This window comes from Symphalangus syndactylus, chromosome 11, assembly GCF_028878055.3.
Source record: "Symphalangus syndactylus isolate Jambi chromosome 11, NHGRI_mSymSyn1-v2.1_pri, whole genome shotgun sequence".
Classification (NCBI taxonomy): Eukaryota; Metazoa; Chordata; class Mammalia; order Primates; family Hylobatidae; genus Symphalangus; species Symphalangus syndactylus.
Genome location: NC_072433.2, coordinates 36,311,274 through 36,336,710, shown reverse-complemented (window position 1 = coordinate 36,336,710; position 25,437 = coordinate 36,311,274). Strand labels below are relative to the sequence as shown.

General features: G+C 54.4%; 2 protein-coding genes across 21 annotated transcripts; one reads left to right on the top strand and one right to left on the bottom strand.

Annotated features, from left to right (window-relative positions):
- The first annotated feature begins 153 nt into the window (after nt 1-153).
- Nucleotides 154-9,606, top strand: POLR2C (RNA polymerase II subunit C). The gene is made up of 9 exons (XM_055233214.2): nt 154-402; nt 623-672; nt 3,526-3,594; nt 3,748-3,800; nt 6,768-6,896; nt 7,313-7,364; nt 7,564-7,732; nt 7,883-7,957; nt 8,579-9,606. The coding sequence occupies exons 1-9, from the start codon at nt 317-319 to the stop codon at nt 8,721-8,723; spliced, it is 828 nt and encodes a 275-aa protein (XP_055089189.1). The 5' UTR covers nt 154-316; the 3' UTR covers nt 8,724-9,606.
- DOK4 (docking protein 4) lies at nt 9,555-25,437 on the bottom strand. Of its 20 annotated transcripts, none has more exons than XM_063611840.1 (10): nt 24,164-24,354; nt 19,066-19,208; nt 17,085-17,327; nt 13,490-13,597; nt 13,115-13,229; nt 12,709-12,828; nt 12,399-12,588; nt 11,507-11,645; nt 11,212-11,335; nt 9,555-11,094 (listed from the first exon to the last, which is right to left on the bottom strand). In XM_063611840.1, the coding sequence occupies exons 3-10, from the start codon at nt 17,148-17,150 to the stop codon at nt 10,976-10,978; spliced, it is 981 nt and encodes a 326-aa protein (XP_063467910.1). In that variant the 5' UTR covers nt 17,151-17,327; nt 19,066-19,208; nt 24,164-24,354; the 3' UTR covers nt 9,555-10,975. The 20 variants fall into 20 exon arrangements, with proteins under 20 accessions (XP_063467910.1, XP_063467913.1, XP_063467914.1 ...); XM_063611843.1 differs by having other exon boundaries at nt 11,216-11,335; XM_063611844.1 differs by lacking the exons at nt 19,066-19,208; nt 24,164-24,354 and adding an exon at nt 24,886-25,437 and having other exon boundaries at nt 11,216-11,335.

Genomic DNA, 25,437 nt, shown 5'->3' with positions numbered 1-25,437 from the left:
CCACGAACGTCCCTGCACTCGTATCTTTGTTTACAACTGCAAGTGTTTCTGCAGTATGAATTCTTAGAAGTGTTACTGTTGAGTCAAGGACGTATGCGTGTTTTGCCAAACTACCCTCCCAGATAGCTGAATCTGGTCCATTTTAAAGCAGGAGACGGTAGAAGACACTCGGCGGTTCTGGCCTCCGAGCAGCAGGCGGCGCTGTGAGTCGTCTTTGCGGAAGCCGCGGAGGTCTCGCTGACTGACTTCCGGTGTTGGCGGTGGCGCCGCGCAGTCACCGCGGAGCTGTCGCCGAGGCTGGTCGCCAGTGGCCGCGATGCCGTACGCTAACCAGCCTACCGTGCGGATCACGGAGCTCACTGACGAGAATGTCAAGTTCATCATCGAGAACACCGACCTGGCGTAAGGCTGCCGAGGGAAGAGGCTGGCGGCTCTGGGGCGCCGGGAGGTCCAAGCCGGGGCCCCGGGGGCAGGGGGCGGGGGTGTAGTGGGGTGGGGTGGGGGTGATGTCCTTCCAGAGCTGCCCCCCTGCACCAAGGGCTTTAGCTTTGGGAGCCTGCGGCGCGGGCCCAGCCTGTCGAGGCTGCAGCGCCTTCACGCCCCTTGGCTTTTCATCTTTCAGGGTGGCCAATTCGATTCGGAGGGTCTTCATCGCTGAGGTGCCCGTAATAGGTAAGCGACTTCCCTTCCTCGTTCCCGGGCCCACGGGTTCCTGCCCCGCTCTCCACCCACACTCCTTGGGGCTCCTTCCAGTCCTTGGTTCTGGCTGAGGGTGGTAGTGCTGAGAAAAGTGCATTGCTGGAGACTTGACCATAGCCTGTGCCCTTGGCTCAGTGGCCGCCTCCCTGGCGCCCACGGGCCACTTAGGTCCACCCTTGTCCTGTGTATGCATTGCTGAGAAGCATGGGTTTAGCAGTGTGCAGACTTGGGTTCAAATACTGTTTTCACTACTATTGTTACAAAAGTTTTTTAAATGTTTTAAACTTTTATTTTGGAGTCGGGGTACATTGGTGCAGGTTTGTTGCCTGGGTATAGTGCGTGATGCTGGGGTTTGGGGTATAAATGATCCTTTCACCCAGGTAGTGAGCATAGTACCCAATAGGTAGTTTTTCACCCCTAGCCCCACTGCCTCCCTCCCAGCTCTAGTAGTCACCAGCGTGTTTATTGTCATCTTTATGTCCATGCGTACCCAGTTTTAGCTCCCATGCAGTGTTTGGTTTTCTGTTCCTGTGTTAATTCTCTTAGGATATGGCTTCCAGGCCGGGCTCACGCCTGTAATCCCAGCACTTTGGGAGGCCAAGACTGAGGAACACCTGAGGCCAGGAGTTTGAGACCAGCCTGGCCAACATGGGGAAACCCCGCCTTTACTAAAAATACAAAAATTAGCCGGGTGTGGTGGCTCCCACCTGTAATCCCAGCTACTGGGGAGGCTGAGGCAGAATTGATTGAACCCAGAAGGTGGAGGTTGCAGTGAGCCGAGATCATGCCACTGCACTCTAGCCTGGGCAATAGAGTGAGACTCCTTCTCAAACAAAAGAAAATAAAAAGGTGGATAGTGGCTTCCAGCCACGTCCATGTTGCTGCAGAGGACATGATTTCGTTCGTTCTTATGGCTGCATCACTTACTATTTTTGTGAAACTTAGGCAAGTTATTAAACTTCTGTGTGCTGCAGTTTCCTCATCTGTAACATTTGGCCACTAATGATCCTTATCAGGGTAATGTTAAGGATTAAGTGAGGTAATCCATATAAGTTCTTTGTGTTTAGTGAGTGCTCAGTGCTGGTAGATGGCTTTTTTATTAATCTATTCCTTCAACAGCATTTATGGAGCATGTAAGTGGCAGGCATGGTGGTAAGCTCTGGGAATGCAAAGCTGTAGAGAACAGGGTTTTTGCCCTCATGGAGTCCACAGTGAGGTTGCAGGCGAGAGATGAATCCACAGACAACACTAAAGCAAGGTAGACTTTGATCATTAGTTCAGGAGAAGCATAGTTATGGTGCAGTTGGCTCTTAGAGGAGGGAAGATCAATTTCTGGTCTGGTTCCAGCCACTCTGCTCCAGGTGCTTAATGCATTGATTATACTTGCATGAAATACTTCAAGCATTTCTGAGAGTCAGCTCAGAGAGTTTGGGTTAGGCAAAATAAATATAAGTCATAGCTGTGGCATCAAATATTTAGACTTTTAAGGAAATAAGCAGGCCAAATGATTAGGCAAGAGAACATTGTAGTTTGTCCACTACCAGCACCCCCCCCACTCCCCCCCGCCCCAGTCACTTCTTCAATTCAGCTTGGAGTGCTGGACCTCCCCCTGCCTAAGCACTTCATGCCTCTGGACCTCAGTTTCATCAGGAGTCAGGTGAGGGAGTTGTACTTCGTGATGCAGCCCTGCCATTCTGAGTCTAAATGCCTCTTTCCCGACAAATTCAGTTCTACAAATAGTATTGAGCACCCATGCTAGGAATACAAAGACATCCCAGGACCTGCATGAAGGAATTTCTGAAGCTTGAGGTATAGACATAGCTACACAAATATGACACAAGGCACCCTATGACAAGTGTCTTCAGGGAAGTCTGAACAGAGTTTTGTGAGAGAGGAGTTGAAAGGGAGGGAGTGTCACACCTGTAGCATAGAGGGCGGGCAAGGCTTAGTTTTCAGGAGGCACAGAGGATCTTAACCTGTACAGCGAGGAGGGGAAGGGTGTGCTGGAGGGAAGGGCCGGGGGATTAAAGAGGCAGAAAAACTTGGGTCAGGGTTCTCTCAGTTGGCTTGGGCTGGGGAAGCAATGGGAAGCATAGCAGGACAGAGCAGGTGGAGGTCCTCTTTCGACTGCTGTTCCTAGTGTCTGTGTCCCTCATTTGGCAGTTGGGCTCCAGTGCCATTTGATTCCTGGATTTAGTTGGTTCCATGCAAATGTTTATGAATGAATAAATGTGTGTTTAAGTCAAGAGTGTGTGATCGATAATACAGTCTTTACCCTTCTACCAGCTCATTGCTGCTAGGGATTGGGTTCTATATTTAGTATACTTTGCGCATTAAAAGAATTTGGTAAACATTTGTTGATTGAGTGTTTAAAAAGTGCTAAGTTGGGCAGTCCAGTCATTATATCCTAAAATGAGGTATGGCCCATAAGTCTGTGTTACTTCTGTGAGGTTTTCCCTGACTTTGAAGTGCTCAAATAGTTCATGTTCTTGGATTTAGTGGTGGCACAGGTAGCAGATTTAAGTGCTTCTCATGGAAATACTCAGCTCAAATAAACACGTTTCCACTCTTACAATATTCTGTAAGTCAGTGTTTTCTGTGAAGCCGGGAGCCCCCTGCATTAAATTCACCTGGGCAGGGAGGTGAGGTGTGATGTGTGTGGGTCTTATTAAAATGCAAGTTCCTGGGCCCCACTCTAATGCTGTGGAATCAGCCCAGCGATCTGCAGTTTAGTGTCAGGTGATTCCTAAATCTTGAGAACCACTGCCTTAAGTCTGTAGGTAAATTTGATGGCTAAACTCCATGTCTGCTTCTTTCATTTTTTAGCCATTGACTGGGTTCAGATTGATGCCAATTCCTCAGTCCTTCATGATGAATTCATCGCTCACAGGCTTGGTGAGTACTCCTTTTATTAGAAGGTTAAAGGGAGGGTATTGTGCCTAGTGTCAGGAGGGGGCCTCCTTCCAGCCTCACCCCCAGAAGGCTTCTGGGTTCTCATTTTGGCTTGGCTGTTTGGTTTTCTTTAAAGTGCTTTTCTGTTTTTCACAGGATTAATTCCCCTCATTAGTGATGACATTGTGGACAAGCTGCAGTACTCTCGGGTATGTTGTGTGATTGGGTGGAATGTGAGGTTTGGTGGGGAGGCTTTGGTTCTCAAAGGGATTTTTCCTGACATTTGGCATCCAGCTTGCACAGTGTTGTAGTTCTGGAACAACAATATGGAGATGTTGTCTAGAGCCTGGGCAGGTCTTGGTCCTTGGTTCTGATGGGGCTTCAGATTGATTAGCACGCAGAACATCAGGGAGTGTTGTTGGGCAGCTCCACCAGAATGCCCATTTATACTTAGAGTGGAGGTTCTTCCTTCCAAAGCATCTCTTCCCAGTAGCAGGGGCCTTAGGATGCTACAGGAGAGTCAACAGAAGGTTGGGGTAGGCAAGGAGCAGAGGGAATGGGAGCTGTCTCACAAGAGCAGTTCCTGGGTGACTAGTCCTGGTTTCTGCAGATTCATGCTGTCCCCTCCTTCGCAGGTGATGCTGCTTAAACATGGCCACACTCTTAGTGTCTCACCCCCTTCCTCCTGGTCGTGTTTGCTCCCTGATGGCATGTTAACAGGACTTCAGAGTTTGGAGAGAGTGGGATAGGAGTAGGTTACCTTCATCCTTTCACTAGGCTGCATTACACAGCAGCTTAAGGCTACTCCCTCTTGATGGCTTTGGGTGATCCAGAATCAGTCCATTTTCTAAATTCTCAAGGGCCATGTCATTTTTGTGATGGCTAATTTGATTTATCTTATAAATATGTGTGTATTTTTTAAAAAATACTCAGCTGGGTGCGGTGGCTCACGCCTGTAATCCCAGCACTTTGGGAGGCTGAGGCGGGTTTATCACGAGGTCAGGAGATCGAGACCATCCTGGCTAACACGGTGAAACCCTGTCTCTACTAAAAATACAAAATATTAGCCGAGCGTGGTCCCGCTCCCAAGTAGTCCCAGCTAGTCGGGAGGCTGAGGCAGGAGAATGGCATGAACCCGGGAGGCGGAGCTTGCAGTGAGCCGAGATTGTGCCACTGTACTCCAGCCTGGGCAACAAAGCGAGACTCCATCTCAAAAAAAAAAAAAAAGAGAAGAAAAAGAAGAAAGAAATATTCAAGCACAGAAAAGCATGGAGCTAGTGTAATAAATACTCATGCTTCCACCTAATACTACGTTGTCACATTTTAACATTTTGCCCTATTTGTTTCAGATCTCCAGATTTTTGTTTTTTAATAAATAAAACATAGATATTGGTGGGGACAGTTGTACAACCAATTAAGAGCAATTTGGCGATATCTTACATAAAGATACGCATGCTCTATCACCTAGCAGTTCCTTTCATTAAAGTTTTTTCTAGTATTTATTGCACAAAGATGGCATGGTCTCTCTCTCTCTCTCTCTGGCTTTTTCTGAAAATCTGTAGAAAAGTTGAAAAACTAAAATAATACACTTTACTTTTCACCTATAGTTACCAATTAATATTTTACATTTGCCTTATTTTTCATATACATGTTGTTATTTTTGCTGAACTGTGTGAAAGTTGCAGACATCCTAACACTTGCAAGTACTTCAGTATGCATTTCCTAATAAGAATAGTTTCCTATGTAACCACACTTTTATTGTGCCTAAGAAAGTTAGCATTAATCTGTAATATCAATATTCAGATTTTCCTAGTTTTTCCCCAAATTTCCTTTATTGTTTTTCTGTTTGTTTGTGGGTCAGTCTTGATCCAGTGAAGACTCATTTGGTCCTCATAGCACTTTAGTCTCTTTTCATCTCAAACAGACTCCTCTCCTTTCAGTACATTTTTTTTAGGTTAAATAACTTTTCATATTTTTATCTTGCATTACATTTTGATTCTCTCATTTCATATTTCTTTATTTTTCTATTTTTTTCAGACAGGTCTCGCTCTGTCACCCAGGCTAGAGAGCAGTGGCATGATCTTGGCTCACTGCGACCTCAGCCTCTGGGCTCAAATGATTCTCCTGCTTCAGCCTCCCAAGTAGCTGAGACTACAGGTGCTGTGCACCACCACACCCAAAAAATACAATTTTCTTGTATTTTTTGCAGAGACAGGGTCTTGCCATATTGTCCAGGCTGGTCTCGAACTCTTGGGCTCAAGCAATCCTCCCACCTCAGCCTCCCAAAGTGCTGGGATTACAGGCATGAGCCACTGTGCCCAGCCCCATTTCATATTTCTAAAAGTGATTCTGTCTCAAGGGTCTGGGTTGCCCTCCTACCTCACCTGTGTGTGACTGCAGACGACCCAGGTGGGACCTCTAGCTGCTGCTTCTTCCTCATCATGCAAACATCAAAAGAGTTTTGGGTTTTCCTCACTGGTATGAGGGAGAGAACAGCTTGCTTGATTGCATCCTAGTAACTGTCTTCTTGCCTGAAGTGAAACTGCAATTAATAGTCCCTAACATGGGAATGAGTCAGTTGTTTTAAGAATGGCAAAATGTTAATAATTATGGAAGGTGGTTGATGGTTATGGGATGGCAGTTTCTTACATGCTTCTCTATTTGTGTATATGTACGAAATTTTCCATAATAGAAAGGATTTTTTAGAAAAGGTGAGTAGTCTAGAACTTGAAAGGTACTTTTTTCCGTTCCTTGGTGGTTTTATTTTAAATGATGGTTACATTCCCAAGCTGGTCCTCTTAGTTCTTGGGAAGCTGAACTATAGAGTGTGAAAACATCCTCCTCTGCCTCATAGCCTTGGTTCTCTGAGGAAGAGTAGTTCAAGGGCCAGAGGGAGATGTTAGCAGTGTGTCCCCAGAGGTGGCCTGGCAGCTGGTGGGAGTGGGAGGGAAATGTGGGTGCCAATGTATGTATAAGTTGTCTCTAAACTTGGGCAGTCCGTGAGAATGGTATACCAGATTGTCACAGCCCACAAGAACCTGGATACTGGTGAACCCCTTTTTACAGGTGAAGAAACTTAAGGAACTGGCCATTAGATGCAGGAAGCCAAGACAAGGAGCCAAGGCAGGAGTTGCCATCTCCCTGTTGACTCATTCCTGCTTCCCTTCCTGCCTTAGGACTGCACATGTGAGGAGTTCTGCCCCGAGTGCTCAGTGGAGTTCACCCTCGATGTGCGATGCAATGAAGACCAGACGCGACATGTCACGTCTCGAGACCTCATCTCCAACAGCCCCCGGGTCATTCCGGTCAGTGCAGGAGAGCATCCTCTTTTCCCTGGGATCTTTTCTCTTCTCTTGCTGGCTCCAAGTGGACCAGACCGGCGTTGATCCTTAGAAAATGTTGACTTTCCCTGTTACCCTCTGATTTAATCTGATCCCTAGAAGTGCTAATTCTGGATTCTTCTTGGGCATCGTTAGCATCGTTGGTGCTGCGCGCCCTCTATCACCCAGGGACTCTTTTAAAGGCCATGGAATTGTTTTGCCTGAGGCTATCACCACACCCTGAAGTGGGGGTTGGAGGCCTGGGGGCATCTGTGCCACCATCTTGTCAGGTGTTCGTTCCCTGCTTGACAGATTGCAGTCTAGAGGTGCTGGGATATGGATGCCAGAGGAGGTGACTGGGGAGGTGAGCAGCTAATGAATGCCTGGTGGACTCCCTACAGGTGACGTCCCGGAACCGAGATAATGACCCCAATGACTACGTGGAGCAGGATGGTAAGTCTTCCTGACCTGTCACCGTGTGGGCCAGCGGAAAGGAGGGACCAGACACAGTCTCTCTTGCTGCCTGGTCTCCTCAAAAATTGGCTTTAGACCATTTTTCCAGATGTGTGTGGTCTTGCAGTGGCACTCCAAGTCAGAATTTGGAGAACCATGTCTCTCCTGGCCCTTGACTGACTTGTGCCTCTCCCTGCAGACATCCTCATCGTCAAGTTGAGAAAGGGCCAGGAGCTGAGACTTCGAGCCTATGCCAAAAAGGGCTTTGGCAAGGAGCATGCCAAGTGGAACCCTACTGCAGGGGTGGCTTTTGAATATGATCCAGACAATGCCCTGAGGCACACAGTGTACCCCAAGCCCGAGGAATGGTATGTTCCCCTTAGGGGTGATGGCAGGCATTTGGGATGGGTGTGGCATAGAAATGGCTGTTGTTGACTGAGATGTGGCAGGCTGTCTAGGAACTTGGGTGCCTCAAAAGGAGCAGTGGCAACCTTGTGCTGACCTGTGTTTGACCTCAGGCCAAAGAGTGAGTACTCGGAGCTGGATGAGGATGAGTCGCAGGCTCCCTATGACCCCAACGGCAAGCCAGAAAGGTAAGAGCCTGGTCGGACATGGGAAGGTGAAGTGTGTAAGAAGGGATGGTTTTGGTTCAGGCCGTGAGTTAGGCAGTCCCTCTCCCCCACCTCGCAGTTCTCATAAGCTGAGGAGGGGCTGCTGACTGCTAAACTAGACCTGTGGTATGTGCACATCCCAGGGGCAGGTTGTCAGCCCCCTTTTGGTCACTGACAAAGAGGACCCTCCAGTTATCCAGGTGGTTCCTATTCTGATTTTCAGCCCCCAAAGAAGAGATTCTTCAGGTCAACACTAGGGGCAGAGATTTGGACCCCAGTTCCACAGGGTGACTGTGAAAGGTCTGTCACTGGTCACTGCTCACTTGGTTTTCCACTCTCTCCTCAGGGGGCATGCATACATACAGAACTTTAGGATTTTCACAGGTACCTTATGAGGTAGTTGTAGCCTCCTTGAGGTTTTGCAAAGTGTGTTGAAACTACCCTATGTAAGAGGTTTTACATGAAAGGAAGTTAGCCCTGGCCCAAGGTCAAGTTCCATGTGGAAACAGAGCCAAGACCTGGAAGGAGGAAGGGTTGTCCATGGCCAGAGCTCGGGTCGGCCAGCCTGCCTCGCAGTGCGCTCACTGGACTCTTGCCTCCTAGGTTTTACTACAACGTGGAGTCCTGTGGCTCTCTGCGTCCTGAAACCATTGTCCTGTCAGCCCTCTCCGGATTGAAGAAGAAACTGAGTGATTTACAAACTCAATTAAGCCACGAGATCCAGAGTGATGTGCTAACCATAAATTAACTGCAGCTTGCCTGCTTCAGCAAAAACGGAGATTCAGGCCAGCAGCTGGATATGGGGGTCTCTCTTCAGACTCTTCTAGTTTCTGAGAATCTAGTCTACTGTTGGTTGAGCTTCTTGGCAGGACATCAGTACCAACTAGAAGCGGGTCACAGATAGATTACCAGGGATGCAGTGGTGTTTAGGCAGGATAGGTCTTTACTGGCCCTGACTGCTGTTAATAATTGGCAGCAGTGCTCCCCAGATCCCAGAAGGTCCCTGCTGGACTGTTTCCAGTGCACCTGTAGGGAACCAACTAGACTTCTCTCCTGGTTAGTCCAGCTCTTTACTCTAAACCCTTTCTGTCCAAAATGAGTCATTTTCAGTTGTACCTTAGATGTCTGGTGTTAGGATCAAGTGCCACAGCCTTTATTCAAGGGGCCTATAAACCCTTCCAGTCCTTGCCCCAGGGCTGGCCTGCTAGCACTTCAAATTCCCAGGTGTCCCTAATGTGAGAAGTAACCTTTTGGAATAGCATTAGACCCTGGCTGTCCTCTCCCCACCAAATAAACATGATATTTCATTCTCTGTCCAGCAGTTATGAACCCCTTCACCTCCAATGGCCTGATCATTTAGTTTGGTGGGGGTGGGGGTGGGGGTGGAAGCAGCCGCAGGAGCAAGGGCCCCTCCCACATACACAGGAGGAGTATTTCATTTCTCCTTAACGAAGGCTCTGGCCCTAACCCCTCAGCACTGTCTCCAGATAGGAACATGCACAAAGCAGTTAATTAGGCAGCCTGGAGAAAACCAGAGATCTAGTACAGAAAGGAAAGGATATTTATTGATTAACAGAAGTTGTCTTTTTAAAAGTGTTTATTTTTGGCAATAAAGAGCACAACATAATCTCCTTCATGCGTCATCGTGCCACTTAGCTGAGCCAGCCAGCTCTGCCACCCTCCCCAAAGACCTTTGGACCCCAGTTCCCCTCTACAGGCTAGCTCATCCCTCTGGGTGGTCACTCCCCGGGTCACGTTGACAGCGAGGCTGACTGCGCCACCTCCCTAGCTCAAGGGCTCCTTTGGGAGGGGCCGAGTGCTTTATCATCCTCCTGCCACAACTCAAATAGTGGTTATTTACAAGAAAGTCTGTTCCCACAAACCAGGACCCTAAAGTATTAAAAAACAAAACCCAAAAAACAACAACAAAAAACCCCACACAACCAAAGGTTTGACGTGAATAGAAAGATAGCCCTTCTGCTTGGTAGTCAACAAATACCAGCACTAGAAAATCAATTGCTTTAATTGCATTACAGCAGGGAGCCTCAGCACCATGTGGGGAGGAGGAAATGGGAAGGTCTTGGTTTCAGAGTGCTTTTGGCTGGCCAGAGGGTGGCCAAACAGGGCCAGGGGGCTCCCTCTGCTTGGGCATTGTCCACCCCTGGTCAGTGAGAGGGGGGCAGCAGGGGTGCTCCCCACAGCAGTCCTGCTGCGGCCTTCCCTCCTGGCCTGGCCCTGGGGCAGGAACAAGCTCCAGCCTTCCTCCACATGGCTGAGGTAATCAGCACCCCTACCCCGAGGGCATCTACCCAGCCTACAAAGCAGGAAGGAGCCTGTGCAGAAGTTACATTTTAAAACCAGATTTTCACCTGAGGCGTCAACCAGATGTCACCTCTGCTTAAAACTCCAACTGCAAGGCTGGCAAGCAGCACAGTGGAAGCGCAGATCCTTCCTGTGTCACTCCAGGCCCAGAGGAACTGAGAAGCCACCTGCTGTTCCGGCCCTTGGGCTGTTTGGGAAAAGCCAGCAGTCAGAGTGCCAGCCTCAAGCTCTGATTATCCCCCTCCTCTGGCCCTGGTAGTTCAAGCAGGTCCTGGCAGCAGGAGGGCTGTGCCATGGAGGATGGACACGACTGCCCTCATACTCAAAAACAGCCTTGACCGTGGCCTGGTCATGGGATTAAAAAATGTGTGTGTATTGGTGGGGAAGGATGGGGTGAGGGTGAGGGGATCTCATTGATACAGAGTATGTCATAAGCCATATATATTAAAATCATTAACAGTATATAGTCCCACGGTAGCTGCAACCCCTCACACATGCTCAGGTGGTGTGGCCAGCCCTTTGCCTCAGTCCTGCCTCATCCTTGGGGGCAAGGAGGGGCAGCTTGCTCCCTTTCTCCAGGCTCTTGGCCGACAGCCCCCTGAGGCTGTCCACGGTACACTGCAGCCAGCCCCGCAGCAGGCAGCCCCCAGCAGTCATCGGTGCTCGCCAGCACTGTGGTCACTGGGATGGGGTCTTGGCCTCGCTGCTGTCCCCCTGGCTGGGCTTTGGCTTTAGCAGGATGAATCTGTTGAGGAGGTCTGTTTCCGAGCTGGCCTGGGCTGCCCCATACCCCTCACCTGTGGGCACAGAAGCAGGCTCAGAACTCAGAGCTAGGTCGAAAGACCCCTGCCCAATAGGCCTCATCCTCCACAGAGCCTCCTGGCAGGTGGGTGTGGGGCATGGAAGCGACTCACCAGCATAGCTGGAGGCTTCGGCGATGTTCTGGGAACCCGTGATGTGGTGCCAGTAGGCACTGCGCGGCAGCATGGTTGTGGGTGTGCAGGGATACGAGTAATGTTCTGTGCCCTTGTTCAACAGCTGTGGGGCAAAGGAAGGGGTCACTCCCATTAGTGGCTTACAGTATCCCTGAGCAGCCACCCCAAGACCCTACCTGCCTCTACTGTGTACCCCAGGCACTTGGCCCTGCCTGCCCGCCCGTTCCCCCCTCCCCCCTCCCCCCGTACCCTGGACTGATGCCCGCTGCCTCACCCTCACGTTCTTCTCCATTTCCAGCAGGACCCGCTTGTGCTGCTCTGCGATGGCCAGGGTGGCACTGTGGACGCGCTGGTAAATCTGCTCCCCCTCTTGGGTCTGGAAGGTATAGAGTCCTTCCCCAGCATCACACATCCTGGGGACACAGATAGCACAGAGGGCAAGATGGTGGGGACCTATCACAGACATGCATGTGATTAGTTAGGCTTTCCTGCAACTGCAAGCTGTGGCTGCATTCCAGGCCGGGAGGACAGGCAGGGCTGTGGTCTGGGGGTCTGACCACACGGTGCAAATGTGCTGAGCATATTCTATACCAGCTGGTGCTTGAAATGCATTATAAGAATTAACCCATTCAGTTTTCCGTACCACCTCCCTCTGGTCTTTGTACCATTAATGGTTTCCTCATTGTTATGCATTTTCCCAAACCATTTTACAGATGAGGAAACTGAGGCATACAGAAGCTAACTCAACCAAGGTTCTGCAGAGGATTAGATGGAATTTCAGTCTAGGCAGACTGACTCCAGAGTTCAAGCGAGGGGATACCCAGTCTTCACTATAATTCTAGGAGGTTAGGTACTTTATTATCCCCGAAACCCAGACTCAGATCCACAGTCGCAGAAGTAATACGTGCCTGAACCCGCATTTGACTTAAGCCAAAGTAGTATATGACTTTTGGTAAATAGCTTCACTTGACCTGCATGCTGTGGGCAAGTTACTCCTCTGAGCCTCCATTTCATTTCTTCGTCTGTAAAATGGGAACATTACATTCCCCCTTGGGATTGCTAGGCCAATAAGTAAACTAAGCCCCTAGCACAGTGCCCAACACAGAGTGAATGGCAGCCACCATCACACCATGGTGGGACAGGGCTGGGAGGCGAGAGGGTCCTACCGGCCAGCCTCGAAGGTAAAGCGTGTGGCATCCCGGCCATAGCGACGCAGTGAGCAGAGGGGCCACGAGACGAGCTTCACACGGGGGTTGTGGATGTCCCAGAGGTAGATGTTCTCGTGGGTGATCTGCAGCTTGCACTCGCCATACACGTCCAGGTTGGGGCAGGGCAGCAGGAAGACATTGAAGCGATCTGGAGTGGGGGAGGGTGGACAAGTGGGCCCAGAGTTGCCCCAGATGGGGACTTCCTCCCTCCCTTCCTCTCCTCTTCCTCCTCCCCCTCCCTACCCCCAGGGCCAGGGCCCGGCCTCACCTGTCTGTTCACACTGCACCCCTGGGGCCAGGAGGTCAGGTTCTCCCAGACTGATGTCGTTGAGGCGGGACCCCAGACACTCCACAGATAGTGTCTTGTACCACTCCTCTGCCTCCAGCTCTGAAGAAAATGCTACTTCATCATGCGGCTCCAGAGCCCGGTAGCCCACCCCATCTGCCCAGCCTGACTTATGCCACCATGCACAGCAGGGAGGGTAAGGACAGTGGGTTCTGCCTGCCTGTCCTGCCTCAACCCTGAGGGCCTGCTCCCTGAAAGCACCCCCAACCCCACACGCACCACACCACCATCTCCACCCAGGGTTAGCCCTGCTCTGCCTGCTCCTAGCTGGACCTCTGACCACGACCACCCCAGGGGAGGCAGATGGAGGCCCATACTCGCGCCTCACCTGAGTCGCAGGTGAAGGTACGTGCCGAGTCATCAGTGAATATGATGGCCACTGCCTGCCGCTTGGTCTCCTTGGGGAGCCGCGTGACACACTTGACGTTGCTGATCTCGGTCACCTGGGACAGCATCCACAAGGGACTTAGCCAGGCCAGTGCATATCTCTCTCTCTCTCTCTCTCTCTTTCTCTCCCCCCCTCCCCCTCTCCCCCTCTCTCCCTCTCTCTCTCCTCTCCCTCTCTCCCCCCTCTCTCTCTCTCTCTCCCCTCTCTCTCTCTCTCCCTCTCTCCCTCTCTCTCTCTCTCCCTCTCTCCCTCTCTCTCTCTCTCCATCCCCCACAGCCCTGCCACTTGGGGGAGCTAGGGCCCAGGCCTCCTAACCTTGGGGCAGCCCCGAAGGCACACCGACTTCTCATCTGGATACTTCTCCAGCCGCTGGGGCCCCTTGCTGGAGGATTTCCGGAACACTAGCCAGCACCTCCGGTAGATCTGTGGAGCGAGATGACGGGGTCAGGCCTCCCTGGACCACTCCCACCCCACCAGCACGGCCCTGCAGCCACCCCTGCCTGCCACAGGGGGTGGTGCTGCACAGCCATCCCTGGAGCACCAGCCTGGGGACACCAGGGGTGGGAGTCACCAGCAGTGTCACCTCCCTGGGAGAGAAGCCTCCTCCCCAAATTGCAAAGTCATTGACTTCTTGGCTGGCTCCAAAACGCTGTTCCACAAAGGGTGCTCTCCTGACCTGCCATGTACTGTGTGCACTGCTGAGTTCAGTGTGAGTAGCCAACGTTCCTGAGTGCTTCCTGCTCACACCTGTTATTAGCACTGCACAGTCTCAGGGCCACTCCCTGAGATCAGTTCTGTTAGCATCCCCATTTTATAGATGGGGAAAGGGAGGCATCAAAACACTAAGGAATGGTGATGCTGGTATTTGCAGCAGACAGTCTAGATCCAGGGCAGACCCTCACAGCCCACTGCAGGATCTGGCCAGGGCTCGGGCAGTGCCAGCCACAACAGAGGGGTCTCCTGGGGGTAGGAATTAGACCCTTGCCCCCTGCCCACCTGTACATCCCCGTGCCCCTAGTTCTCTGAGTCAGGTGAGGGTCTTTACGTAGGTAACCCCCACTCTTGTCTCCTGGGGCTTTCACTCACCCTCTCTTTTCATTCTCTTACCAACCCTGAAGTGTAAGGGGCCCTGTTCCAGCTGGGAACCCAAAGCTGTTTGAGGTAAAGGGGCGGAGCTAGGAATCTGAGGCTCCTCCCACAGTATGGTGCCTTCCCTCCTGGTCCTGGCCACTGCTGAGGCCCCTGTACCTTAAACCACCTACATTCTCTGTAGCTTCAGGGACTCCCCCAAGGGGGTGGGGAGGGGAGGGGAGGGGAGTGACCACTGTAGGATTGAAGGGACAGACCGGCCTATCATTCATGTGGGGTGAAGGGGAGGTTGGCCCCAGCCACCGGCCAGAGCTGCCCTTGCACGACCCCTCCCTCCTGCCTAGGCTTTTTTCTGCCCAAAGTCTGTGGCTGGGGTTTACCTACTCCTTGCAGCGGGCACTCCAAAAGCCCGGCAGAGCCTGTTCCCCAGGCATCTCTGGTGTTCCTCTTACTGGGAACAGTAGGGAGACTGAGTGGCGGCCGAGAGCACAGCAGAGGAGGCCGGGGACCACTGGGCCCCACCCCCTCCTCGGCCCTACTGTGCCATGGGTAAACTAGGTCCTTGGCAGGCAGGGTCCCAGGGTGCAGTGGCCCTAGGCAGCCCCCATTTCAAGATACCACTCAGAGCCAGGCCATTTCTGGCTCGTATCTGGGACCCTAGGAGGCATGTCTGCTCCTGCGCCCCTGACCCTGGCTTGGCCCCTGTTCTACCCACCTAAACCACAGCAGCCCTCAGCTCTCAGCTGCAGCGCTCCTTTAAGACAGACACTGAATTTTATCCACGGAATCCTCACTCATATCCTGGTAGCATCATTAACAGCCATGCTAAACAAGTGAATGACCACATGAAGGAACCGTGAATGAATGGATGGATGAATGGATGGATGCTGCCGACCCAGACACACCCTGCCAGGGTGGGCTCCATGCAGCCCACAGCTTCAGGGGCAGAAGGCCTGGGGGCCTGAGCATGCCGGTTGCCTGGTTACAGGATACACATTCACAGCCCCAGGGAGCCACGCGCTCAAGAGCCCTCCTTCCCACTTCTTACAGGGCTTTGATCAGTGCTTCAGAAACACTCTGCCACAGCTCTGCCACGGGAGAAAGGCCCTGGCAGGTAGGAGAGCCGGCTCCTGATCTCTTTCAGCCCCTCCCCCCTCACCTCTGTGGGCTGAGATGAGAATGGCTGCTGGGGAGGGACCACAGCCTCTCACACCAGGGGAAGTGAGGCTCCTGGCTTTAGAGGGAAGAGAATTCCCTGCATGGATAGGGCCCGGCTGCATCCCACCTCCCCATCCGGGCTGTGCCCACCTGTCAGCCACTCAGTCTCCCTCTGGAACAGGTTTGATACTGAGCCCAAGTGGCTGCCCTTGTGGCTGGTGCCTTCCTGGCACGCTCTGCCCTGGGCAAGGCCTCAGCCCAGCTGGCCCCTGGGGACCTGCTAAGTCTGAGGCCATAGGAATGAGGAGTGATGTTAGAAGCGAAGCCTCTGCCTCCTTGGCCTCCCTACCTCAGCCTCAGCTTCTCTCTTTGTTCTGTGCTCCAAGTCAGTGGGCTGATCCCTCTTTCAGAGGAAGAGCAAAGTAGCCCATGGCTGCCAGGGCCCAGTCTCAACTAGGTTGAGCCCCAGGGCAGGGAGGCACAGGAGGGGAAGTGAGGCCAGAACCACCTTTTCCAAGGCCAGCCCTGCTCTGTCTGGTACCCAGGTAGGGAAGCTGGGTGGCAGATCCCTATCCCACTCCGCATGCCCCCCACCCCACTCAGGCTGAGCCAGGGATCCTTGAGCAGCCTGAGCCGACCCGCCCCCTTCAAGGCAATGGGAGAGAGAAGGGAGAGAGGGACAGGAGTCCTGGGTCAAACAGAAGACTTGAGTGACCTCAGTCACCAGGGCTGTCCTTCCTACAGGGGAAGGGGCAGCCGCCAGACCTGTCTTTGGCAGGGGGGCCTGGCAGAGGAATAGAGGCAGCTTTCAGATAGCCTCGCTGAGATCATGAAGTTGATCCCCTCTGCTCCTGTCTTCTGAGGGGTCTTCACCAGTTGGGGGTCTACAGGGGGTAGGACAGGATGCATGCCCAGTAAGACCTCTTCTCCGTAGCCCCTCCAAGCCCCCAGTTCAGGGCCAAGCACCAAGCAAGCACAGAGTCACCTGCCAACAACTTGGAGGGAAGCAGCCTGTCCCAGAGCACTGGACCATTCTGCCCAAAGTTCTCATTTGGAAACCACATAAATATCAGCTTCAGTGCCTCACACCACCCCATCTCCCCCAGCCAACCACTCCCCTTTTCAAACACTTCTTTAACATTAAACTCGACAACCAAAAATTTACTAAATATCTGCACATGGAAAGCAGTCAGAAGCAAGGGGGGAGGATGACCTAAAAGAAAAGAGGCCAGGAGAGGTGAGGGGAGGCCGGGGGCGGGGGGCAAACGGAAGGGAGAGGAGGCCAGGGGAAGTGAGACGCTGCTTCTCAGCTCAGACACAGCCCGGCCTTGCCAGCCGCTCCTCCTGCTGCTGTGGTGATAACTTCAACAATAGCAGGGGAGCCGCCTGCCCATCGGTGGCCACCATTGCTGCCACCATCACCACCGCTGGCCCAGCTGTTGGGATGCCAGCCAGCCCTCTGGGGCGGGGGCTGCAGCAGGCAGAACCCAGCCCAGGCACATGCCAGGCAGCACGCTGGCGAGGAGCCCCAAGACCACAGATGCACGATGCCCAGCAGCCGGAGGGCAGCCGCGTGCCCCACACGCCATGCCTCCAAGCCTGGGACCGAGTCCTCAGGCCCCCATCCCTCGGCAGGGCCCCTCCGCAGCTCAGGGTCACTCACCCCGAGCTTCCTGCTCTTCATCTTCACGTAGCCTTGCTTGACGATGTCGCTGAAATTGGTCGCCATGGTATTCCCACCTTTTAGGGGCGCAGGGCCTGGCAGAGGCGAGGGGAAGGATGCCCAGGTGCCTGGGTCTCCGGCTCCTCCAATCACCTGTTCCAGACACTCTGTCGGGCTGCCGCGAGGGGCTGCTCCTCACCTCACCCGCCTCAGCATTGTTCTAGCAGCTCCTTTGCCCCTCGCCTGCTGGAAATAAAAATGACAGGGAGATTAGAGACAGTGACATCTTTCTCTTCCTCTCGCTGTCTCGCTCTTTTTTCCTTCCTCTTCCCACACTCCTCCTCCCTCCCTCCTCCCTCCCTCCTTCCTCCCGCCCTTCTTCCTTCCCTTCCCTCCCCACCCCAGGACGACAGAACCATTCAGGAAAACCGAGGTGGAGGCAGCAGTGAGGAAAATGGTCCAGCCCAGTCCCCTCCCTCACGGCTGGGGCTGGCAGTTAACCCCTTCCTGGGAGGACTGGCTCCGGCTCCTACTGTGGAGGTGGGGATCCAGGAAGGGAAGTGGCAGGGAGCTGCTGTCCCTCAGCATTTTGGGCTCGTGGCCCCATCAGCTGTGATAACTCTGGTGCAAATTTAGGGCAACTTGCCAAGAACAAAAGCCCCTTCCTGGGTACAAGAACTCCCAGGGGTAGCGGGGAAGCGCTTCCCAGAGATGGGGGAGGAGGGTCCCAGGAGATGACTCCTGGGTGTCTGAGTGAACCCTATGCTCTGCAATGTTAAAGACAATTTGCCTGGTCAGCTCAGCAGCCCCCACAAACCCCTCTGCCCTCCTGCCCCACCCGGTCCTCTGTTTCTCTCCAGCCCCAGGCTAAGAATCACTACCTTGAGCTCACGCAGGGCCTGTTCCCAGGCCCTGCAACTCTTCCGCACATAGCTCTGGGTGCTGCTTCCTGGGTGGGAGGGCAGAGTCCAGTGGGGCGGGCCCCCAGATAAGCCTGAGGAATGTGCTGGGCCGGCTGGAGGTAGCCACTGTGGGAGCAGACGCCTTGCCCTGGCCCTGGGGTTGGGAATGCCGGCCAGTCTGTGAGGGTGGGGCCCGGGCCCCAACAGGCCACTGGGTCTGGCCAAGCCAAGCAGGGCCTCCATGTCCTGAGCATGGGCAGGAGTTAATTATAGGAGAACCAGCCAGGGCCTGGGCAACAAGACATGCAGGAGACAATGTGGGACACCAAGGGGAGGTAAATATGGAGCAGGAAATGGGGGTACCAGCAGAGCCACCTCAAATCAGGCAGATCTACAGAAAACAAAGACTCAGACTCAGAGGGAGACTTCAGTGATGACCCAGTCTAACCCCTTAGTTTTATAAATGGGGAAAGAAAGTTGCCCAGAGAGGGTAAGCTACATGACTAAGGTCACACAGCAGGCCTGGGGCAGAGCCAGGGATGAAGGAGAAGGTCCAGGGTGGTGATGGAGACCAGTCTGTGGGGGGAGCATCCTGCTGCCATCTCTGGCTGCCTGCCACCACCTAAGCCTTCCCTGCCATCCAGCCTCGGGGGCAGGGTTATGCCAGCAATGTGGCCCCTGTGTCTTCAGGATCACTGGGTGGGAATGGAGCAGCATTTCTGGGGTCAGCTGGGTATCTGTGCTGCCAGAACGGGGCCCTGGGAGAAGCATGCTGCTGGTTGTGCCAGCAGCTTGGCATTAATTAATGTCCTGGAGGCCTGTCTGTTGAGTGCCTAACAAGGAACAGATGGGACTACCCCAGTGGGCACACGCAAACAAGGGAGGGACAGAGAGGGTAATGTGCCCCTATCCCACTTGCACCCGGATAGCCCCTCAATTCCACTCCTGCCCATTCACTGCCTCTATCCCAGCTCCCTGGGGTCCAAGACCCTCCCACAGTTAGGCGGTCTACTTTCCTCCTATAAGGTCTGGTCTGGGGTCCCCTTACTGGCAACTGATCCCCAACAGCTCTGCCACACCTGGGCTCTGGCAGCCAGAGATGGGTCAATTTTCTCAGCTCTGTCTTCACCGTCTGCCTCTGGGGCTGCCTTCTCCCCAGAGCAAGGACCAGCTCAGGAGTTCCCCTCCAAGATGATTAGCAGGCTGATCACTGGCTGTGGGTCTACAGTGTGGAAGCCCCCAGTCAGAACACGCCCACAGGAAGCCACTGGACCCCCAGGTTCATCCAACATAGCCCAGACATAGCACAGCCCGGAGTGTGAATCCAGCTGGCTGTGTGGTCCTGGGCAAGCCACTTAGGACCCTGTGCCTCAATTTCCCCATTGGAAAAAAATGAGAATAAATCTACCTACTTTAAATGAGGAAATGAATTCATGAGGCACCTGCTTGCCCACTTGGGACACAGAGCTTCTACCCTTTTACTTTTTCCTCTTTTCTTTTTTGAGACGGAGTCTCCCTCTGTCGCCCAGGCTGGAGTGCAGTGCAGTGGCGCGATCTCGGCTCACTGCAACCTCCGTCTCCTGGGTTCACGCCATTCTCCTGCCTCAGCTTCCCGAGTAGTTGGGACTACAGGCTCCCACCACCACACCTGGCTAATTTTCTGTATTTTTAGTAGAGACGGGGTTCCACCGTGTTAGCCAGGATGGTCTCGATCTCCTGACCTCATGATCCGCCTGCCTCTGCCTCCCAAGGTGCTGGGATTACAGGCGTGAGCCACCGCGCCCAGCCTTCTTTTTCTTCTTTTGAGACAGGGTCCTGCTCTGTCACCCAGGCTGGAGTGCAGGGGTGCCATCACGGCTTACTGCAGCCTCAACCACCCAGGCTCAAGTGATCCACCCACCTCAGCCTCCTGAATAGCTGGGACTGCAGGTACATACCACCATGCCCAGCTAATTTTTAAAAACTTGTTTGTAGAGATGGGGTTTTTGTTTGTTTTTTTTTGTTCTTTGTTTTTTTTTGAGATAGAGTCTCACTCTGTTGCTCAGGCTGGAGTGCAGTGGCCCGATCTCGGCTCACTGCAAGCTCCACCTCCCGGGTTCACGCCATTCTCCTCCCTCAGCCTCCCGAGTAGCTGAGACTACAGGTGCCCGCCACCATACCCGGCTAATTGTTTTATATTTTTAGTACAGACGGGGTTTCACCGTGTTAGCCAGGATGGTCTCGATTTCCTGACCTTGTGATCCACCCACCTCGGCCTCCCAAAGCGCCGGGATTACAGGCGTGAGCCACTGCGCCCAGCCCCTAGAGATGGGTTTTCACCATGTTGCCCAGGCTGGTCTTGAACTCCTGGGGTCAAGTGATCCACAAGGCTTGGCCTCCCTAAGTGCTGAGATTACAGGTGTGAGTAACCGTGCCTGGCCAGAGCTTCTGCCTTGAAAACTCCAAGGGCTGTGTGTATGTATATATATATATATAGTTTTCTTCAAGAGTTGCTGCCCAGACAGGGCGGTGAAACCACCAGAAGCCAGCCTGCTCCTTCCCAGTGTTGCCCCACCAGGGACTGTGGCCCCAAGCTCTCAGGAGTGCTCCTGCTGCATCTGTCCATAGGCCCCACCCTGTCCCATACCCCAGGTCCCCAGCGGGAAGAGTGACCTTCACGGGAAAGGCTGGGTGCCAAAGTCCTGCCAGCTCACTCCGGCCCTGAGTCACAGGGACCCCTGGCCACACTTAGTCCTTAATGATGTTTGCAAGAGCAAGACCTAACTTAGGACCCAAAATGGTGTGGCAAAGAGGGGTTGGGAAGGGGAGGAGGGAAAGGTCAGGGCCAATAGGTGGACCCACAAATTTGACAGGCAGTGGGGTCAAGTGGTGAGGGGGGCCCAGAACCAACTCACCATCCTCCAGAAGGAATGCACTGCGTTAAGCAAGCGAAGCAGCCCCCAAGCTGAGCCTGTGAAGGCCCAATAGGACAGCAAGAAGTGAAGGGCAGACCAGGCACTGTGGCTCACACCTGTAATCCCAACATTTTGGGAGGCCAAAGTGGGAGGATCACTTGGGGCCAGGAGTTCAAGACCAGACCCGGCAACACAGAGAGACCCCGTCTCTACAAAAAATGAAAAAATAAGCTGGGCATGTGGCACGTGCCTGTAGTCACAGCTACTGGGGAGGCTGAGGTGGGAGGATCACTTGAGCTCAGGAATTCCAGGTAGCAGTGAGCTATGATCAAGCCACTGCACTCCAGCCTGGGTGATAGAGTGAGACTCTGTTTCTAAAAAATTTCAAAAAAATCAATTAAAAAAATATAAAAAGTGGAGGGCCGGGCGCGGTGGCTCACGCTTGTAATCCCAGCACTTTGGGAGGCCGAGGCGGGCGGATCACGAGGTCAGGAGATCGAGACCACAGTGAAACCCCGTCTCCACTAAAAAAATACAAAAAATTAGCCGGGCGTGGTGGAGCCGAGATTGCGCCACTGCACTCCAGCCTGGGCGACAGAGCAAGACTCCGTCTCAAAAAAAAAAAAAAAAAAAAAAAAGTGGAGGGCAGCTGAGGCTAGGCAGGCCGGGAATTGGGTTGAAGTAGCCCCTGCCCTGTTTGTCCCTCAGGCCCTTGTCCCCATCACTCCTGAGCCACCACCAGCCTCACAGGCCTGCAGCAGGAAGAATGCTTGCTGCTTCGAGAGGACCTGAGGTCTTGGGTCCTTCCCCAACACTGAACTCCAAGCTCCCAGCTAAGCAGGGTGTCCAGCAGCTCCTCTCAGGGTTCCAGTGAGGGAGGAGGGGAGTAAGGGCCCCCCGCATCTCACCTCCCAGCCTGCTACCAACACTGCTGCTTACGCAGGGACAGTACCTGCCTGGTACCAGGCCACCACAGGCTTCCGCGCAGGGAGAGCCAGCTCCAAAATGCTCCTCTCCCGGGGAAGGGCAGGTGTCCTGGGGTGGGGGGAGCAGGGAGACTCCCAGGGCCCTCACTGCCCACCTGCCCCACGGGGCAGCCATGCTGAGCACTCCCTCTCGCACCTGGATTCTGCCTGGAGGCTTTGGCTCCAGAACAAACACTACTCGCTGAGGCTGGCAACCAGCGACCGAGCGGGCGGCTGCCTGCCTGGCTGGGCCTCCCCGCCCCTGACAGATCGGATCTTATCAGGGCTGCAGGAACAGCACTACCTGGACACCATCTCAGTGTCGTCTGGCTGTCTCCACCCGACGGCGAAGATCGGATCTGTGGGATTCTCTCCAGCACCAGGGCCATTTCCCATCACCTGCTGCTCTGCCCCCACCCCACTCCCAGATTGTTATCAGGGGCCGGCTGGGAGTGCTCCCAACAGATCCACATAGGGGCCACCAGCCGCAACATGGTGAGTCCCATCAAGATGGATGGCAAAGACAGACCAAATACACACCTAGGCAGACAGGGACGGCAGAAGGAGGGGGCATCTGAACAGCCACGGTCTCCCAGACCCTAAGCCAGGAGAGTAATGCTGTGGCCCCATTACCACTCTGGTTCTCCTGGGTCCCCTGCTCACCCCTCAACATGCCAAACCCCCTCCCTCGAGGGACCACTGCACTAGCTGTTTCCCAGCTACAACACTGTTTCCTCACATGCTCATGGTTCATTCCACTGCTTCATCCACCTCCTCCAGGAGGCCTTCCCTGACTACCGTCACCAAAGGACCCCCACTAGTCAGCCTCTCTCACAACATCAGGTGCAGCTGTCTTCATCGCACACCACCATGGGATTTTCTTGTTCTTACATCTGTCCATTTGTTTCTGGCCACAGAGAGACATCTGGAATGTCAGCTCCCTGGTGGCTCGGCCTCATCTGTCTAGTTAACAGCTCTATCCCAGGTCCCAGAATGGTGCCCGGTGGGGAGGAGATGCTCAATATTTGGGGGCTGAACGCGTAATTCTCTCCAGGACCTGTCCTCCTCCCCATCCTTTCTTCCACCACCACCAGCCTCCATCTGGCTGGACCTGGCTCAGCTTCTAGAGGTGCGTGAGCCACAGTGGGCTCCCAGCTCCTGGGTCTCAGAGCTGACTGGCATGGCCAGCAGGCTGTTGTTACTGGAGAACCAGCTGCGCCCAAGCCCCGCAGTGTGGTTCAGAGCTGCCTCAGGGAAGAGCGTGCTGCTGACACCGAGGCCAGGCCTAGTTGGGTGGCCCCACCTTGGCCAGGGTTGTGGGGTGAGGTCATGCCCAGCCCTGCTGCCCTGCCCAGGAGGGAAGTGTTGGGAGTAACCAGTACCAGCACGGCAAGGCAAGCAACTGGGGAGAGGAGGCACAGCTCCTGGGATCAGAGTTGGGGGCAGGGGCAGGAAGAGCCTGTACCAGCGCCACATCCCTCTGAAAGGGTCCAGGAAAGAACCCGCCCTAAGCAAGCCCACCCCACACTGCCCAAGTGGAGTCTCCTAGAGCTGCTGCCAGGCCCCTCGCTGCCCTGGCCATCAGACCCCTCCAACCCACACCCTCCATCCAAGCGGAAGCACCCCAGCAACTGACGTGTCCCCATGGCTTGGGAGCCCCTGCTCTGCCACATCACCCAGGTGCCCAGCCTCGGCTCATGCCCCTTTTCAGTAATACAAAGCATGTAACTGGATCTAGGGCCTTGCGGGCCATGGGGGAGAAGGTGGACAGGACCTTGGGGGCCAATGGAGAAAGTCAAGGACAGAAGGCAGCTGGCCATGAGTTTGGGCTGTGGGGAGAAACCCCATACGCAGGAGGGGGTCGGCAGTGGGTGCCAGCTGGGGTACAGAATATCATCTCTTGGAATTTGGAGGAGTTGAGAGAACAGGAGGCCCCGGGGAGGAGCAGGAAGGCAGAGAGAAGGTTGCGAGCTGCCAGGGGCTGGATTATGCCCCTTCCGGCTGGCAGGCCCGGGAGCGCAGGGCCTGGGTTGCTCGGATGAGGTTTGTGTGGGTGAGGGTGAGGTCAGCTCGCGACCTGGGCTCCCCCGGAGAGGAAAGCTGCGGGTGGAGAGAGCGCAGGGAGTTTCAGGGCCCAGGCACTGGCTTTTGGGGGGCGGGTCTCTAAGTCCCCCACCCGAGAGTAGGAAGGTCCCATGGGACGGAGCGTCCTCAGGTTCAGTAAGTGACTGAGGGTCCTCAGGGGAGGGAGTCGCCGAGGCTCTCGCAGGCTCTGGGCGGCCTATGTCCCCCTCCCTGCCTCGCGCCCCCCAATTTACCTGGGCGCCGAGGCCCGGGCCAGGAGCGCCTGCTCAGCGGGGCCGCGGAGCAGGCTCATGCCCGCGTCACGGCGCGGCTGGCGGGGGCGGCAGGGCGGCGGCGGCGCCGGGCTCCAGGCGGGTACGGTGAGGGAGGCGCGGCCGCAGGGCTCGGGATCGGGCTCGGGCCGGGGCTGGGGCTGGGACTTCGCTCCGCTACCTCCTCCGCCTGGTCTCGCCGCTGCGCCCCGCCCCCTGCCCCGCCCTGGCGGCCGGCCCCCGCCGTATTCCTCCGAGCCGCGGGACACGCGATTCTGCCCTGGCGCCCTGGCACTCCCGCACCCGCTTCAGGTCGCCCCCGGTACCCCCAGCTCATTCCCACCGCCCCTCCCTGGGCCCCAAAGCCCACATCGCCTCTCAGCCCCTGAAAGCTGAACTCCACATCAGCTCCCAGACCCCCACATCTCAACCCCTTCACTTCTTCAGGAATCACATACACACCCATTGCTCCCCTAACCCGATCATGACTCTCTGGGCCCTCACAGCCCAGCTCTCCCAGTCCCACAGTGACCTCCTCTGCTACCCCTCCTCAAGTAGCCGCACCAGCGCCTCTGTCTTCCCTGGTCTCCTCTCCACCCTCAAAACATCCAGTTCTCCCATTCTGGGTCCCCCTGAGACTTTGCCCTCAAGCCCAAACTTCATTCCCCTTCATTGCTCCCCCCACCCAGCCTCCACCCCCTCACCTCTGCCCTTCGGGCCTGTGCAGCGGTTGAGTCACTGATCTGTCGGAATCCCCAATTACAGGCCTCAGCTGTGCCAGGCAGGGACAAGAGAAGTTGCCCAGTGCCTCCTCTGGGGAGGAGCTGTCCCCCCTCTGGTTTTCACATCTGTACCTTTTTACACCAGGGCTTCTCAAAGTGTAGTCCCTGGACCAGAAGCTTCCCATCACCTTGAAACTTGTTAGAAATGCAAATTCCCTGCCCTACTCGGACCTATGAAATCAGAATTTCTGGGGGTTTCCAGCAGAAAAGTGTGTTTTAACAGGCTAGGTGATTCTGATGCACACTAATGTGTGAGAACCACTGCTCTAGACCACATATACAAAACAAAACAATAGGCCACCTGAACAGCCAAAATCCTGAGAAGTGAAAATACCTCCACATCCAGCTACTGTCCAGGTGTCTCAGAGGAATAGGCCTAAAGCAGTGAGGGACCAAGGATCCCAACACCCACCCATGGAATGCATGCCCCTGCCCCAGAGACACCTGGGCCTCAGGTGTCTGGAGAACCTTGCC

What these genes read in the sequence shown, in the direction of transcription:
- POLR2C (XM_055233214.2), top strand. Translation starts at nt 317, where the DNA reads ATGCCGTACGCTAACCAGCCTACCGTGCGGATCACGGAGCTCACTGAC. An exon ending in ACAAGCTGCAGTACTCTCGG is followed by an intron (nt 3,801 to 6,767) that starts GTATGTTGTGTG and finishes TTCCTGCCTTAG; the next exon opens with GACTGCACATGTGAGGAGTT. An exon ending in TGACTACGTGGAGCAGGATG is followed by an intron (nt 7,365 to 7,563) that starts GTAAGTCTTCCT and finishes CTCTCCCTGCAG; the next exon opens with ACATCCTCATCGTCAAGTTG.
- DOK4 (XM_063611835.1), bottom strand. Translation starts at nt 17,150, where the DNA reads ATGGCGACCAATTTCAGCGACATCGTCAAGCAAGGCTACGTGAAGATG. An exon ending in GCCTTCGGGGCTGCCCCAAG is followed by an intron (nt 13,230 to 13,489) that starts GTTAGGAGGCCT and finishes ATGCTGTCCCAG; the next exon opens with GTGACCGAGATCAGCAACGT. An exon ending in TACCTTCACCTGCGACTCAG is followed by an intron (nt 12,829 to 13,114) that starts GTGAGGCGCGAG and finishes CATTTTCTTCAG; the next exon opens with AGCTGGAGGCAGAGGAGTGG.